At 32.2% G+C, this 15359-nt stretch overlaps 1 protein-coding gene across 1 annotated transcript; it reads left to right on the forward strand.

Annotated features, from left to right (window-relative positions):
* Positions 1-474: 474 nt before the first annotated feature.
* Positions 475-14823, forward strand: Fibp (acidic fibroblast growth factor intracellular-binding protein). The gene is made up of 10 exons (XM_085956781.1): positions 475-633; positions 1936-2032; positions 2927-3028; positions 4840-5067; positions 7258-7357; positions 11142-11269; positions 11433-11501; positions 12415-12501; positions 12621-12719; positions 13545-14823. Exons 1-10 carry the CDS (start codon positions 549-551, stop codon positions 13621-13623), a joined length of 1074 nt encoding a protein of 357 aa, XP_085812907.1. The 5' UTR covers positions 475-548; the 3' UTR covers positions 13624-14823.
* The last annotated feature ends 536 nt before the right edge of the window (positions 14824-15359 follow it).

Genomic DNA, 15359 nt, shown 5'->3' on the forward strand with positions numbered 1-15359 from the left:
AAACAATTTTACAAATGTGTGCAGTTGTCAAAATTGAGTGAATTTATATTTTACAATGAGTGATTTATGATTTTTGTTTGGTGAAACAAACTATTTTATGTGATTTCATCTATTTATTTGTGAAATCATTTAATATAATATGTGAAAACTACTATCCAAATGTTAAAGTTTTTTTTTTTTGTGAATTTTGATTATTGCAATGTGCGATTAATTCCCACCCATTTTTATTGGTAGATACCTATCGGTGTAATTAATGTCAGCGTCAAAATGGGCAGCGGTGTCCTTGATGTTTTAGAAGAGCTACCTATATAAATAAAAAAATATTGTAAAGTACATTTTTTAACAGAACAACGCATACCATAATTTTTTCCGAAATACTAATTGGTTGGACCGCGTACTAAAAATATAATTTGGTGACAAAAAGATGGTAACACTAATACAAGAGTATGATTGTGTCTGATTTCTGGCAACATTAGTTTAACACATATTACCGAAACGTCAAAATCGATGTTTTGACGAAGGCTTAGCTATTTATTTATTTTTAAACTATGTATGCCGATGTGGACGTTTTTATCAGTAATTATACATTAGTGGATCCAGAAATATACCAACTATGGATCGAGGGTTGTTCTTGTGAGTATGAGAAAATGTCAACATTATTATTTTAGGTTATGTTTGCAGCTTGTCGGACTGTCAATTTTATTTGCCAATCTTTCGCAATTATGAATTATTGTCATCCTAATATCGTCAATTATTTTTTGCAGTTTATTAATCGTCGTACAATAACGTATGATGTCTTTTCAGTTATAAAAATAACGTATGTTGACATTACGGAGATTACGAAATAGTTCAAGAATAGCGATTATTGCCAATAATTTTATTATATTATAGGTACCTAGATATATATGACATAACAATGTAATAATACTTTTTGTCGGTCATGCAATAAATCTGCATTATTTTGAAGTAGTAGTGATGATAGTTTCACACATTGATTTTAAAAACAGTATTTATAGGTATGTACTGTAATTATACATAAGTTTTTCCATTGTACTTATAACAATCCAATTGGCATTACACTAAATAATCAATGTTATTCGTCTTACGAGTTCGTCCGTACCTGTAGATTACCAAAATACGACAAAGTCTTCAAATATGACGTTAAAAGGATCACTAACATGATGTTCCGACCATGTCCGATCCTAATAAGATCATATTATTATGTGCATCCACAGAGTGGAGGTTTGTATTAACAGATTTTATTTTTACGAGAAATGGATGTCAGCCACTTGGTCACACTGACACACAAATTGAAAAACAATATGTGTTCTTGCCAGACCCAGGATTCGAACCTGGGACCCACGATGCTATAGGCCAACGCTTAAGCCGCGCGGCCATCGTGGGTTGAATATAATGTAACCATCTATTTATTCTTAGGAAAATCTATTTCCGAATTAATGACCTTTTAACGAGGTTCTCATTAAAATATTTTTTACGTTATTAGCCAAGATGCTGCCCAAAATGAATACTTACATCAACCTATTAGGCCATATAATACAAGGTTTCACCATAACCATACCTTTTGCCGTTTCAACGGATGAACGGGATGAAGGAAGGTTGGCCACAATTTGTAGTGTTGGGGTTAAGTTTTATTAAGTTGTATTAGTATTTGTAACATTATCCTCAGAGGTTTTGTGACAAATATTTTTACATGAGAAACGGTTGTTGGCCACTTACTCAATCAGTTGGGTTCATGCTCAGGATCACACATTGAAAATATACCATTTACCAGACGCTGGAATCGAACCTGCAAGCCGCGGGTTTAGAAACGGACACGCTACCACTCGTCTATCATAGAAATAACACTATTTCACTTAATTTGTTTCTGGTATGTACATATTATTTTTATTATATTATCAATCGCAATGTTTTCAGCAAGCGAGGCTGTGGGGACACTGGAGAAGCGAGGAGTTGTTGGTCAGACTGGTGCACCACTGGATCTTGTCGCCAGCGATGTTCTTGATCATTATAGGTTAGTAATTCCACTTTTAAATTCAATTAGTACCGATATGTGGGGAATCTACAATGCTCCAAATACACGAGGAATTGAATGCCAGTAACTTTCACTCGACGCCGCCTCCAGACTTCATTAGTCTTATGACTTTGTATACGGTGATGAAAACTTAGTAGACCGATGGAACGTCTTCAGGAAAGGCAGGCACACATATTTGGTTTTTCCTGGCGAAAGGACTCATCTCATTCCTGACCACCATACCACTTAATTCTTAGCTGGATTTGGTGACTTTGCTGGCAATCTCTATATGCTTGGAGTTGTTACACAATAAACTCGGTGGTCACATTTTTCTCGGAAACCTGGATATTATCTGCAAAATGAAAGAGCCCTAAATATTTTTTATGGTCCAATCAAGGATGGCAACGATACAATACTGAACTGTACAAAAATTCCAATGTAGTTCAATCAATTACGATTGGCTGGTTAGGTTGTGTGCATGACAATATCCTTTTATATAGAGTTAATCAATGACTGCCATGTACTTGGTGTAGCGATCTTGAAAATGGTAACTTTTGATAAGGACATGTGAATAGAGTTCAAGGAGGAATCTAGGATCCTCCCCAGAATGTTCCGATCCTAATAATGACAAACTATTCCATTCTACAATAAAAAAGATTCGTTCAAAAATTACCTCTGACAACATTTTTGACTTCTCATTTTTTAGTAAATATTTTTTGATTTATTGGATATAATAAAAGTTAGGTACCTATTTAATATGTTTATAATATATTCACATGGTATTCACCACACATTACAAATATTTTGTCTCTTCAAAGGATTATAAATGTTGTTTACTTTATGGATCTCTTGATGTGTTTTGCCAATTGTCTCAATAGTGCTCATCTTTTTCAGAACATTCTCTTTATTAGAGAGACTTCTCCTGGTACCTCCAAAGCTCTCGGAGCAGCTTTCATTTCAACTGGATCCACAGACCCGTCAGCTGCTAATAGAAAAGTGAGCCCACCATATTATTTTTTTTTTACAATTTAGTGCTGTTAATAATTTTTACATTAGTAGGTACAGTGATTCCCAACGTACGCCCCACAATTTGAATGTTTTGGGGGGCAAAAATGTCATCTTGAAAATCATTTGAAGATGAAGCATAGCACAAGGATCGCACTAATCTTCTTCCGAGTTGTACATGTACAACGTAATATACATATTTACTTACGAAAGTTAAATTAAAACTAATATTGCCTATGTGCAATTTTTTTTTGAAGCAATTCATTTTTTTTTTTCAGAATTAGTTAGGTAACTATACAATTTTGATAGGGGGGACATGGAGATTTTTGAAGCGTTGAAGTGGGGCTTTGCAGAAATAACGTTGGGAAAAGAGTAAAATAAGTTTGTTATAATATATTGAACAATTACTATGTTCCGGTAAAATTGCAAATAACAGTATGTATGTAAATGTGTAACCAAAATGAAATGTCAACAGTAGGCTGCTACTTTCTTCTTTGATTTACAAAAAATTCAATGCTGTCAATGGACAGAATAGTAATTTTTATGTATTCTACAATAAATATGTCATGGCTGCCTTTGCATAGTGCTGTACATATGTGGTATGAAGTACAAAAACGAGGTCAGGGATCCTATATATGTGCGTTACATAGTGGAAGGATTTTTATTTCTACAGATCGCTGCTGAGATGTCTGCAGCCATGATATAATGGTATGTCCATACTCAGTGACTAGACAGACACTAGTCCCTAGACAAAGTGCCGCCCTTAGATAGACTTAGAATGCCGTCCCCTTCCATTTTTAGTATCAAATTATATGCAAAATTGTTATATGCATACCTACCTATTTTACTATCTTAAACTGACAAAATGCAACAAAAATCTTGGATAAAATTGGAAACCTACTATCAAACGATTATTTTAAGTGTGTGGAGGACTGTCGCATTGACACGTTTGGAGGTCCGCTTGTGATTTCTTTAAACTAAGACTTTGTAATTTCTAATGAAGTAACGAAGTATCATCCGCTAAATGGAAAACCACCACTGCTTTCAAAAGTGGTAATGATAGTATGCATTCCTTAATTTGCCGCCCTTAAGCAGCACATGGCCTACTTACACCCACGGGACGTCACTGTCAATACAAGCGCTTAACGTCAGCGGACAGCAGAGCCAGTCCAAAAACAAACATTTTCTTTCTTAACTTTCTTCTTTAAGCACTACGGTGCATGGTTGCAGCATCAGTCCCGTGCGGCTCCGTCTCGGGACGGAATGAGCACTTAAAATCACTTCTTTCAGACACGTTTAAAGCGTCATAGAAAGCGGCCGTGCATATCCACGGTTGTGCATATATGACGGGTAGTGGTGGGCACTTTAACGTATGTCCATACTTACCAATGTAACCATACTATAACTGTCAAGTGTTGTAATACACAGTTCACTAGACTTCTATCTCCCCTTTCATTAGTTAAAGTCATTGCTAAAAGTAAATTACTAAGTCTACTCCTAAGCAGAGCATATAAACCTCCACAGAGTGGTGTTTACCTTAGCAGACTTTTTTAGGAGGAATGATTCTTATTCATTCGCTCATTCAATGGGGTTCTCGCACTGGATCAAACATAAATTGCATCCATAGTAGCCTGGTTTGTCGAGTGGCTGTCTCTAAAGCCGTGGGTCATGGATTCAGGCTCGCAACTGCACATAAAAAAAAATTGGTACACATAGTTAATTAAATTTGTATAATAACCTCTGCTTTACAGAAATATTTCAAACTATGATTAAAATTATTTGCTATGATCCAATTCGTTTAGATACTACTCACTAGAAGATGCTGTGGTAAGAGAGGTCCTGGGGAAGAAACTTAGCTGGCGACAACGACGTGAAGCCGAGGAGGCCGCTGAACGAGGAGGCGTGCTGGCCCGTTCCGCCAGACGCCAGTACCAAAACCTCAAGAGGGTCTACAAGGCCGTTGAAGATCTGCCTGGGAGTCTAGAGGCCAATATCAGACAGCACTTTTTGCTTTCATCGCAGTTAGCCAAGTAAGTTTTGTTTGATTTCAAAAGGTTTTGCTTAACAAGAATCCCAGCGTTAATCGCCAAAAATTGCCACACTTTACGGTCCAAGATCCATTATAGTCAGGCCTTTGATGGTAGTGATAGTTATAGCTCATAGTTCGAATATGGTAAACTGTGTGTACAAACTGATGTTTGTTGCATATTGAAATACATGGTTATAATTTGAATGACATATGCCAGGGATGGCGAACCTTTTTACGTATGCGTTCCAAAATTTCCCAAATAATATTTGTCGACTGTCTGATGTGCCAAGCTGTTTTTAAGGCGAAAACAAAGTTTTCTATAAACATAGTTTTTAAGGCCGTACATCAGTTGAGGCACGGTCTAAAAAGATCGTTGCTAGGCGATGCGCGGATTGCGGGTCGCGGGTGCAAATGACGCCTGTCAAACGAAATATTATTTGTCATATAAATCCAACATACGTCCATTTTATGTTCTGTTTATTGTTCTATTAGTAACAATAATAATATATTCATTGACATGTTTTCTTTTTAAAGTAAATGGGTAACGTTTTTAGTCATCTTTACACGATTTAGAATTAATTGGCCCGTCGCCATCACGAAGCAAAGTGACGTGTTTCTAGCTCGACGTTCTCTCACTGAATGCGAGCGAGCCCAAAATTTCGTCGCGCCTACAGTTGAAAATTATTTGCCGTTTCACTGATGCGTCACCTTAAGAATTCTATTAAAAAGGTTTCAAAATTACAATTGAGTTATTCATATTCTATCTTTCACCGTATTGTAGCCGAAGGCATATCTTTTATTCTTTGAATATTTTTTGTTTTCAAATTACTCAAAGAGATCGTGGAAGCATTTAAACCACTCTTCTTTCATATTATATTCTCCATCACTGAGCGGTTTTATATTTTTAGAGATAATGTTTGAGGCAATATAACAAGCTGTTAATATATTTGAATGACTGCCGATAATTAATTTCATAAGGTTTGCTGATTGAATATTTTTATTTTTAATTCCCTGATCCTAAGGACCGACCCTATGCAATCGTATATTTACATTAAACGTAATGATTATTCTTGAAAATGATTTGCCTGCATTTTTTTATACAATGCGAGTTTACATTGTTTATGCATGCATTTCGTCGTTTCCGTGTGCGCATCGATTGGTACCTAAACATAATATGAAAAACTGAAGAAAATATGCATGGCTATGTCGTCATTATTTACTTAAGTAAGTACTTAAGTAGGTATTTATTTATTTGTAAAACTTTTTTATAAAAAAAAACATTTTTTAAATTTCCATATATAAAATAGTAATTTCTTTTCTCTTCAAAATGAAACATTCGTGTGCCATGTAAAATCATCTCGCGTGCCATAGGTTCGCCATCCCTGACATATGCAATAGAAAATCTTCATTTATTGAGAACAAATTACCGCATTACATTCAAAGATAATGAATAACTAGCACTACCATCGTAATTCATAATTCAGTGCCACGGCCTGTACATTAATAGTGTTTTGACTCATATCTCGTAAAAGTCATGTCAATGGGCTAATGTAATGCACAAATGTGGAAAAGTACATATTATATAGGTATTTAAACGAAATAATGTCTTCTCAAATACCCTATTTGGACACAAACTAGTTTACAGTATAATAGTGCATGTACACATGCATGGCTTTACTGGCACCAATAGTGTGTACTTTAAACTATCGCGATAATAACTGTTTACACGTTAAAGTGCTGACTGTCTCGCCAATCTCATTCTTCAAACGTAAGTGAGACACAATGTTGTCATCACATGGTGCTACAAATAGCACCATGCGATGACAATATTGTGGAAAGAGGTTGTGAAAATTGGTAAACGTCAAAAATATTCTGCACGGTGTAGTTTGTATTATTTGCGGCTTTTCGGCTACTACGCATAAGCATCTGCCATGCAAGTTCCAATTATCCCGTGAAAATTCAGAAGCTTCTGAAATTTTTTGATCCATGCATGCAATCCTGCAACTTGCACGATAATACGTGTGTACACATGCATTTTCTTGTTATGGCCGCGATAATATGTACTGTCAGCAGTAAATCCATACACGTGTAAAGGGGGTATGAAGGATGCTGAGAGGTGTTTTTCGCATGAAAATATGAAACATAAAAAGTAGAACAACAATGTTATTTCATGTTAAAATTTTAATTACAGGAGATATGCAGCCGTAGTCTTCTTCGGTTGTATGAGATTTGAAACGTCAAAAAGAAAACTACAGTACCTTACCTTCAATGACTTCTTCCACTGCGCACAGGTAAATTTGTGGGCTATGTCAAAGAAGTCACCCATAAGTGATGTCACACGATTTTTGGAATTATTTGATCCTCCTTTCCCATCTTCCCACTTCATGACAAATGTTTACCCCCCCCCCATCTTACTTAATATGATACCTTTTTGAACTCATTAAAAAATGAATTTGTTGGTTTTGTGATATCACTTTTACTTTTGACCCCCCCCACCATCCCATCATCACATTTTATCAGAAGCCCCCCCCACTTAGGGTGTGACAATATATATGGGTGAACCAAAAATATTTTTATTAATAATTTAATTAATGATGAAGTCGTCAATACAAATTTTACTTGACAAGTCATATTATATTTCTTAAGGTGATGTCTCTATGTAAAGTTGTCATCGAAAAATAGCTAGAAAAGTTTATTAATCGGTAAATATATATTCAAAAGTAATGAGAAAAATAAAATAAAAAATTAAGATGTATCGTGGAATTCTAAATACCAAAAATACGTGTCAAATTCGGTACATTTCTATCGGGTGGTAAGAATGAATGACATAAGATTTATTATCAAAATTACGATAAAAATGTACGTAAATCTATTACCTAGGGAAACGCTAAACGTTAATTGGAATTTATTATATCCTTATATCTTTTTTTTCAAATTTAAAAAACATCGATTTAGAGGTTAGAAAGCATGCAATTAAAATCGAAACATCTCGGTTCAGACATAATTTATCGCAAAAAACGGTTAGCGTTTCTATTAAAAATATTATTTATTAATTTTTAGGCTAGTTATTTAAATTTAATCTTGTATTTTTGTATATTAACGAATCGATTGTAAATAAAATGAATATTTGACAAGACTTTATCGACATATGCTGCTAACGCGGAAATAAATCGAACTATTTTTGAAACAGTACTTGCATAGATTAAAAAATACATACACACACACATACATTGAAAATAAAGGTTCGCCAGGTACGAAGACAAAAACTGTGTTAATTCTGCTGTCAATAATTTTTGTTTGCGATATTGGAGCATATGTCAATGGACTACATATATCAACCTCCACTTTCTGAAATAGTGTTGTGTAATTATTTCAGATATTTATTACTGTTTTGACGTACCTACCTTTTATAAAGCGATTTAAAAATAAATATAGTTTCATAATAATATAAAGAAAGCATACGAGCGAAAATGCCTAAGATACTTCTGACACACATCAAATTTAATCTTTGTCTAGTAACTGTACAATTTATCCATATTTATGTTAAGTGTTTAAAATGTTATAAGTAAAAAAAAAATCGTCTATTCACGTGGTAGTCGCAAAAATTATGAACAATATACAATGTTAAAAATAATAAGAATTGTTAAAATTTCTAGTCACAATATTATTCAAAGACAAATTAACCCGATCAAAACAGCCTCGACAAACTTCCACTTCACTAACTTTTGTTCTATATGTTTATCCTGGATACAGCGGCAAACACATTTTGAAAATAGCTGATATACTGGATTATTTGTTAGTTTGGGTTAGTTTAAGTTAGATTAGGTAATCCTAACAAATAATCCAGTATATAGGCTATTTTCAAAATGTCTTTGCCGCTGTATCCAGGATAACCGACTTGTACCCTAACTTTAATTACATACATACTATTATACTATATTTGGGCCATCAAACGTTCATTCCTGTCTACGGCCTTAAAATTATTATCTACGTGCCTATATAACTGTATGCCGTCCTGTCAAAAAGTGGAGGTTGATAATTTAGTATGTAGAAAATAGAAGTTATTATTATTCTCCATAAAATATAGGGTAAACAATTCAGTGAATGAACACATAAGAGGTGAATTTGAAAATAAATTAAATTAAAAACGATTAAATGAACTAAGAAAATTATAACAATAGGTAGGTACAATAAATTGTGTATAACCGTGGTATTACTAATTTTATGCCGTGATGCTTTGATAGTTGAACTTTTCATAATATTTGGATCACTATTTAGTTGCTCATTTATCTGCTACATCATAAAGTCGTAAATATTGTTTTTTTATGAAGCAATCATAAATACAAAAAATTAAGATCTACTTTTCAATCATAGTAGATACCTAGGAATATGGTATAGGTGTTGATAATTTTTAATTATTTATTCGAGATCTTCAGGGAATTACCTAGAAATCACTGGGCCAATAAGGTTTCTTTTTATATCTCCAAATCCATTTCACTTACACATTTATAGGTAAAATAAATAAAACTATCTTTCATTTTATCTTGCACTGTTCTTTAAAATCGACATTAGATTTTTTCAAAGAAATAACGTTCTGTCTTTTTCTTAGAATATTATGTAATCAGTGGTGCACTTACTTCAAATTCTAAATTTTTTTCTTACGTTTTACAATTTTTTTTTTAATTTGTCACTTATTTTGTCCTTGGGTTTGCTTATCAAGATTTGTTCGCATGTTTATTTACGTTTTTTCTTACCTCCAACTTCTTTTTTATTCAATTCGTTGCGTGTCTTACTTTATTCTTATCTCAGATATAGTTAGTTAGTTAATACAAACCGTCCACTCTGTGGAGGCCCATATGAACCCATTAGGATCGGACATGGTTGAAACGAAATGAATTGGGATGTCTATATAATATCGACATTGTCATAATTATAACTACAGTCGAACTCGGTTATTACAATCTCGGACATAGCGAGATCTCGGATGTAATGAGGAAACAGTCGTTGACATTTGGTATATGATATTCTCCATACATTTTTATTCACTGTTATAACGAGATACTTATCGGATATACCGAGCTAAAATACTGGTAATGTGTTGATCGTTTAAAGACATTTCGACCCTAAGCAATAAAATCCGATCGGACAGGATGCCGCCGGGGACAGATTACGTTTATGACACTAGTTAAGTGTCTAATTGTTGTTTTCGCCGACAATAAAAATACCTATTCTCTGATATAACGAGTACCGCTTATAACGAGCACATTCAGCCGGTCCAACCTTCCTAGTAATAACCAAGTACAACTGTATATTCCTTATTTTGTTTAATAATAATTCGAATGGCATTTGTTTTGCTATTCATTTCATATCATTCTTTTATTCCACCTCTAGTAGAAATTCGATGTAATTGTCAATTGTACAAGATTAAACTCAATCTTATAAACATTTGTACTTAAATGTTCATTTACTACTATAAATGAATTTTACTGTAGAAAAATATTTATATTAATTCGTATTGACAACGTAAAAAAATCTGGTTCATTGACTGGACAGGATACCCTTGTATTGCCACTGTAAAAATAACTACGGTAAACAAAATGTAAAAATCATAAACACTTTAAATCAAATCAACATGTTAGAATTGTAAATATTTTATGTGGAAATATTAATTGTAAATATTTTTACATAGGTAAGTAAATATATAATAAATTTAAATGCATTTTTATCAAGCTTATAATTTTTAATATGTGGCGACACACAATATTTTATTTTATATTTTATTGCCATCTGGTTGCGATCGACGAAAGTTTTTAGTAACACATTTTTAGAAATTCATGGTAGATGCCTGTAGATGCCTTTAGATGGCGTTGAAGTCACATTTGATCGTAAATTGAGGCAAAGAATTCGCCTTAATGGATCACTTTTGTTATTTCAAAGTTTTATTGTTCTAGTTAGAGATTGCAATCCTGGTGAAAATTTTCAATCCTGGGATAAGAATTTTATCCCGTAAATAAAATCCCGGGATTGCAAACCCTGGTATTAATCCCTGATATGTTAGTAATATGATTGTTTCAGGTTATTATGTCCGGTTGGACTTACTGCTATACGGGGCCAGAGTTCTACGATACAGAAATGGATAGGGAATATCTTTTGGATTTGCGGGATTTACGTGTTCTATTGGACAAAGAAAAGGAGCATAAACAGTATGGAAATTATGAACTAATATTTAAAAAAATACTTAAACACAATCTATTATTATTTACAAACTAAAAACTTACTAAAGAATTAATTTCAACAGAATTCTATGCAATGACTAGGTTTTCATTCATGCGTAAGATTAATGCATACATAATTTATTATTTTCAGCTTGGTTTGTATGAAATTGCGGCCAAAATTATTGGAGAAGTCTTACCAAGAACTGGAATTAAACTTCAGGTGATTTTATTTACTAAATTAATTAAATGTCAATCAATGTACTTATTGTTAGTTGTAATTAAATTATTAATTACATATGGTTGGTTTATCTTGTCAATATCATTTTCGTCAAAAATCAGATTTTTATCGAATACACCAGTATTATTGAATGTCTATCCATAACTGCTTTAAAAATTCCACAAACCTCATAAATTATATCCATACAACGGAAAAAATTGCAAACCTCGTAAATATCAGGAATTGTCGTTTTATTACTTTTATTTAAAATGAAAATTTTAATCAACTGATTACTGTCTCCGGAAAAAAATGAGTGTTTTGGATTTACAAGATACATCAATCGTATGTATACATTTAGATTTTCTCTCTTATAAAAAAATTAATTGCGTAAATCGAAAATTTAATTGAATTACTTAAATCGAAATTATGAAAATCGCTTGAGTCGAATTCGCGTAAGTCGGGATACAACTTTGCATATAAATACATATAATTGGGACTAAGGACTAACAAAAACACTGATTTAGAAGAAAAATATTTAATACAATGTTAAAAAAATAAATGAGTTACGTAAAAAAAGTTATTTCGATGTCGATAGTTTCATAAAATCTAACAAATTCGTCTGATGACACAATGCCTTCTTTTTTTCACGCAGAATTTGTTCGTAGCAAGCTAATAATTTTTTTATTCCTTGCTTTGTAGCTATTTCTATTTTTTCTAAATCTTTTAAACCCTTTTCAATTGAGCTGAGACCTTCTTGAGCTTGCAATTGTCATGCGCTTTTCTGGTGGAACTGGGTCTGATGTGTCGGATACTTCAACCGCGTAACTCCGAGTTCGTGTAATTCGGGGTATTACTGTATTATTAAATATTTGGCTCAGCATCCAAGATATTATAATTATATTTTTTAATTTTATAGATCATACACTAGAGGTCTTATTGGCGTGGCCTGCAATCTACACAGGGCACGAGAGTTGCGTTCACTCTTTTTGGATCTCGTTGAAAAGTATGATATGTGTTTTCTACATTTTTTTAAGTATAAATTTTCAAACAAAGAATAGGTAAATTTAATATCTCCGAAATCTGTCGTTTGTAACGGTAATTATATTGACATTTTTATTCCAGGTGTATAGAACCTCTCCGTGGCGGAGGTTGGTCATCCACAGATTTGGAGCAATTGCTGATTGCCTACGAACAGTGCGCACTACAGATGGATGTTCTTAGGTATATACAATGATTTATTATTCAATATTAGCAGTGGGTATCTAAAGGTCATCAATAAATAAAGTCTCTAGCATGTGTGAAAACATGTTCTACTGTCGTATATTTCTAACTCAGGTCTTGGAGGATTCATTGTTGTAAATAATTATATAAAATATATTTTATCCCAAAACATAAGGGCACACTACCAAAATTCAAAAGACACGTACGTCATTGCATGTTATTTTATTTTCATTCACAATAACAAAAAACATTGTGTTATCTATGAGTATATGATTTGGTTGTCCTGCTGAATTTGATAGCGAAGCATTAAAATCACCGGTTGAGCGGGATTCATGATTAAACGTACAAAAACTAGCTGACACTGAGGGCTGCTTGGTCGACAGTACAAATATACCTTTATGAAATTGAAAAGATATCTAGGGAACTCAGCAGGAAACATGTCATACTTTAATATAATAGTGCGAGATTTCATCAATCAAAAGACGCAAGAAAAAATAAAGAAGCTCCACTGGGAAGTCTTACCACATCCATTATATTCACCCGATATTGTGCCATCAGATTATCATTTGTTTATGGAGCATATCCTCAAAATAAAACGTTTTGAAATGTCAGTGAAGAAGAGATGGCAAAAAATCATAGATAATAATGGGGAATATATAAATATATATTTTATATTTATGTGATTGAATATAAAATAATAAAAGAGAAGATTGTACTCGTAATATATGTGTTTAACTTTAAAATAATTGGTTACTTCTACATAGCTAATACTTTTAATGATAATGATAATACATATTGATTAAAATGTACCAAATTATTTTTCAGAGAACAAGATTTGAAGAGTGCATTCGAGAGATATATGAAGGTCATATCAAGTTGTTTAATGAAGATGTATCACAATTGATTGACCCAAAAACAAAATTATGGGGTGTAATTATTTTATCCCAACATTATTGCATGTAAAGAAAGATTGATTCTTGTAAAAAAAAAATTGAATGTGTCGTATTTTGTAAATTTTGATAATGTACTCCAAATTTTTATGCAATATGACAGTGTTGTCATGGATGATCTTTTAAATCCTATTTTTTAAATACTTGTGCTATCATTTATTACATATTTTTCCTAACTAGTTTTAAATAAAATTGGGGATACTTGTAACATGTTGTAATGAAAACAATTTGTGATTTCAAAATGTTCTGCTATTTTTATATTACACCTTTTTTATCAGCCATTTTGGATATTATTTTATAGACTTTTTGGTCTTACAATGTTGTAGCCTGACAAATAAATGTCAAAATCCATTATTTTAATAAAGGTCAATGTGTATCAATCAGATTCGTTATAAGGGGTTGTCTGTACAATATGATGTCACATCTTAAGGGCACGAGGGGGTCTGACATAATGTGATAATTTGTGACAAAAGAGATTTGCTGAAAATATGATGTCACAAAACCAACAAAATATAAACTCATTTTTTTCATTTCAGAATAAAATATTACATATTATGTAGGTACTGAAATCAATAATTTTTCAATGATGTGTTTTTTAACGAATGAGGGTTAAATTTAATAGATGGGGTTAAAATGTAACGTAATTTTGACAGGACGGTAAAAGATCTTATGTCGTGTGACAATGGGGATGGGGAAGACATAACATAAGGAAAATGGTGTGATGTTATTCACGGACGACTCCTAAAATCTATGTTTCTTATGAATAATATTGTTTATTTTACATTATCATTGAGTGAAATATAGATTGCTGTACTAATTGTAATATGAAAATAAGTTTTGGCTATTACATGGTAAATTTGTCATAATGATTATTATTGTATTGTCCTTCTAACAACTGCCATTATGCTACAAAATAAGTAAATATACAATTTATCGGGCCGGTTTTGGAAGGCATAATATGGATAGCTTAATTCTAGATAATCCAATGATTGTTTTTCTTGAAGAATTTTCTCAGCATATCAATTAATTTATCACCAATCTTTTCTGAATAAAAAAAAAACCATTTATGGCTATCGCATTTCCTTTTATGTGCTAATTACTTAATTTTATTGTTATCTTTTATAGACGTCCTCTTCGAGCTTTTATTTTATTTTAAAATTGTTTTTAATGGTAGTCATTTACATTTCAACAATATGTAATTATTATCTACTAGTAAATATAATTGAAGTGGTATTAAAAATTAACTATAATAAAATTATTTGCAATATGTATTATATTTCTAAATAATATTAAGTTTTTATCATAATTTTTGTTATGTTTACAAACTTTTTTTTTTTTTGATAAATGGCTGTGTAGTTAATAATCCATTGACAATTTTACTTAATATAAAATAAATATGTACTCTACATTCTCCTGTGTTCATGAATTACAATTTTTACAATCAAATGTGTTTTAAGTTGATTATCATTGCTTATCAAAACCATTTTTTTTATTAAATTAATTTTTAATTATACCTATTCAGATGTTGTCACAAAAATGTTATTAACTATGTATGGCTAGCTATCAGACGTCTTTTTTGTAATTTCTAATAAATATTTAATAATATTTTCCACTATAAAAACCTTTTGTACCTACGTGAACTTAAAATGAAATTTAGATGTTTTAAATTATTTGTTGTAGGTAGGTAATA

The sequence above is a fragment of the Rhyacophila brunnea genome, unplaced genomic scaffold, assembly GCF_057557595.1.
Source record: "Rhyacophila brunnea isolate RB1 unplaced genomic scaffold, BYU_Rbru_1.0 scaffold_6, whole genome shotgun sequence".
Taxonomy (NCBI): Eukaryota; Metazoa; Arthropoda; class Insecta; order Trichoptera; family Rhyacophilidae; genus Rhyacophila; species Rhyacophila brunnea.

Excerpts from the sequence above, each read along its gene's own strand:
- Fibp (XM_085956781.1), top strand. The coding sequence starts at position 549 with ATGTATGCCGATGTGGACGTTTTTATCAGTAATTATACATTAGTGGAT. Across the intron at positions 2,033-2,926 it reads GATGTTCTTGATCATTATAG|AACATTCTCTTTATTAGAGA; the intron begins GTTAGTAATTCC and ends CATCTTTTTCAG. Across the intron at positions 5,068-7,257 it reads CTTTCATCGCAGTTAGCCAA|GAGATATGCAGCCGTAGTCT; the intron begins GTAAGTTTTGTT and ends TTTTAATTACAG.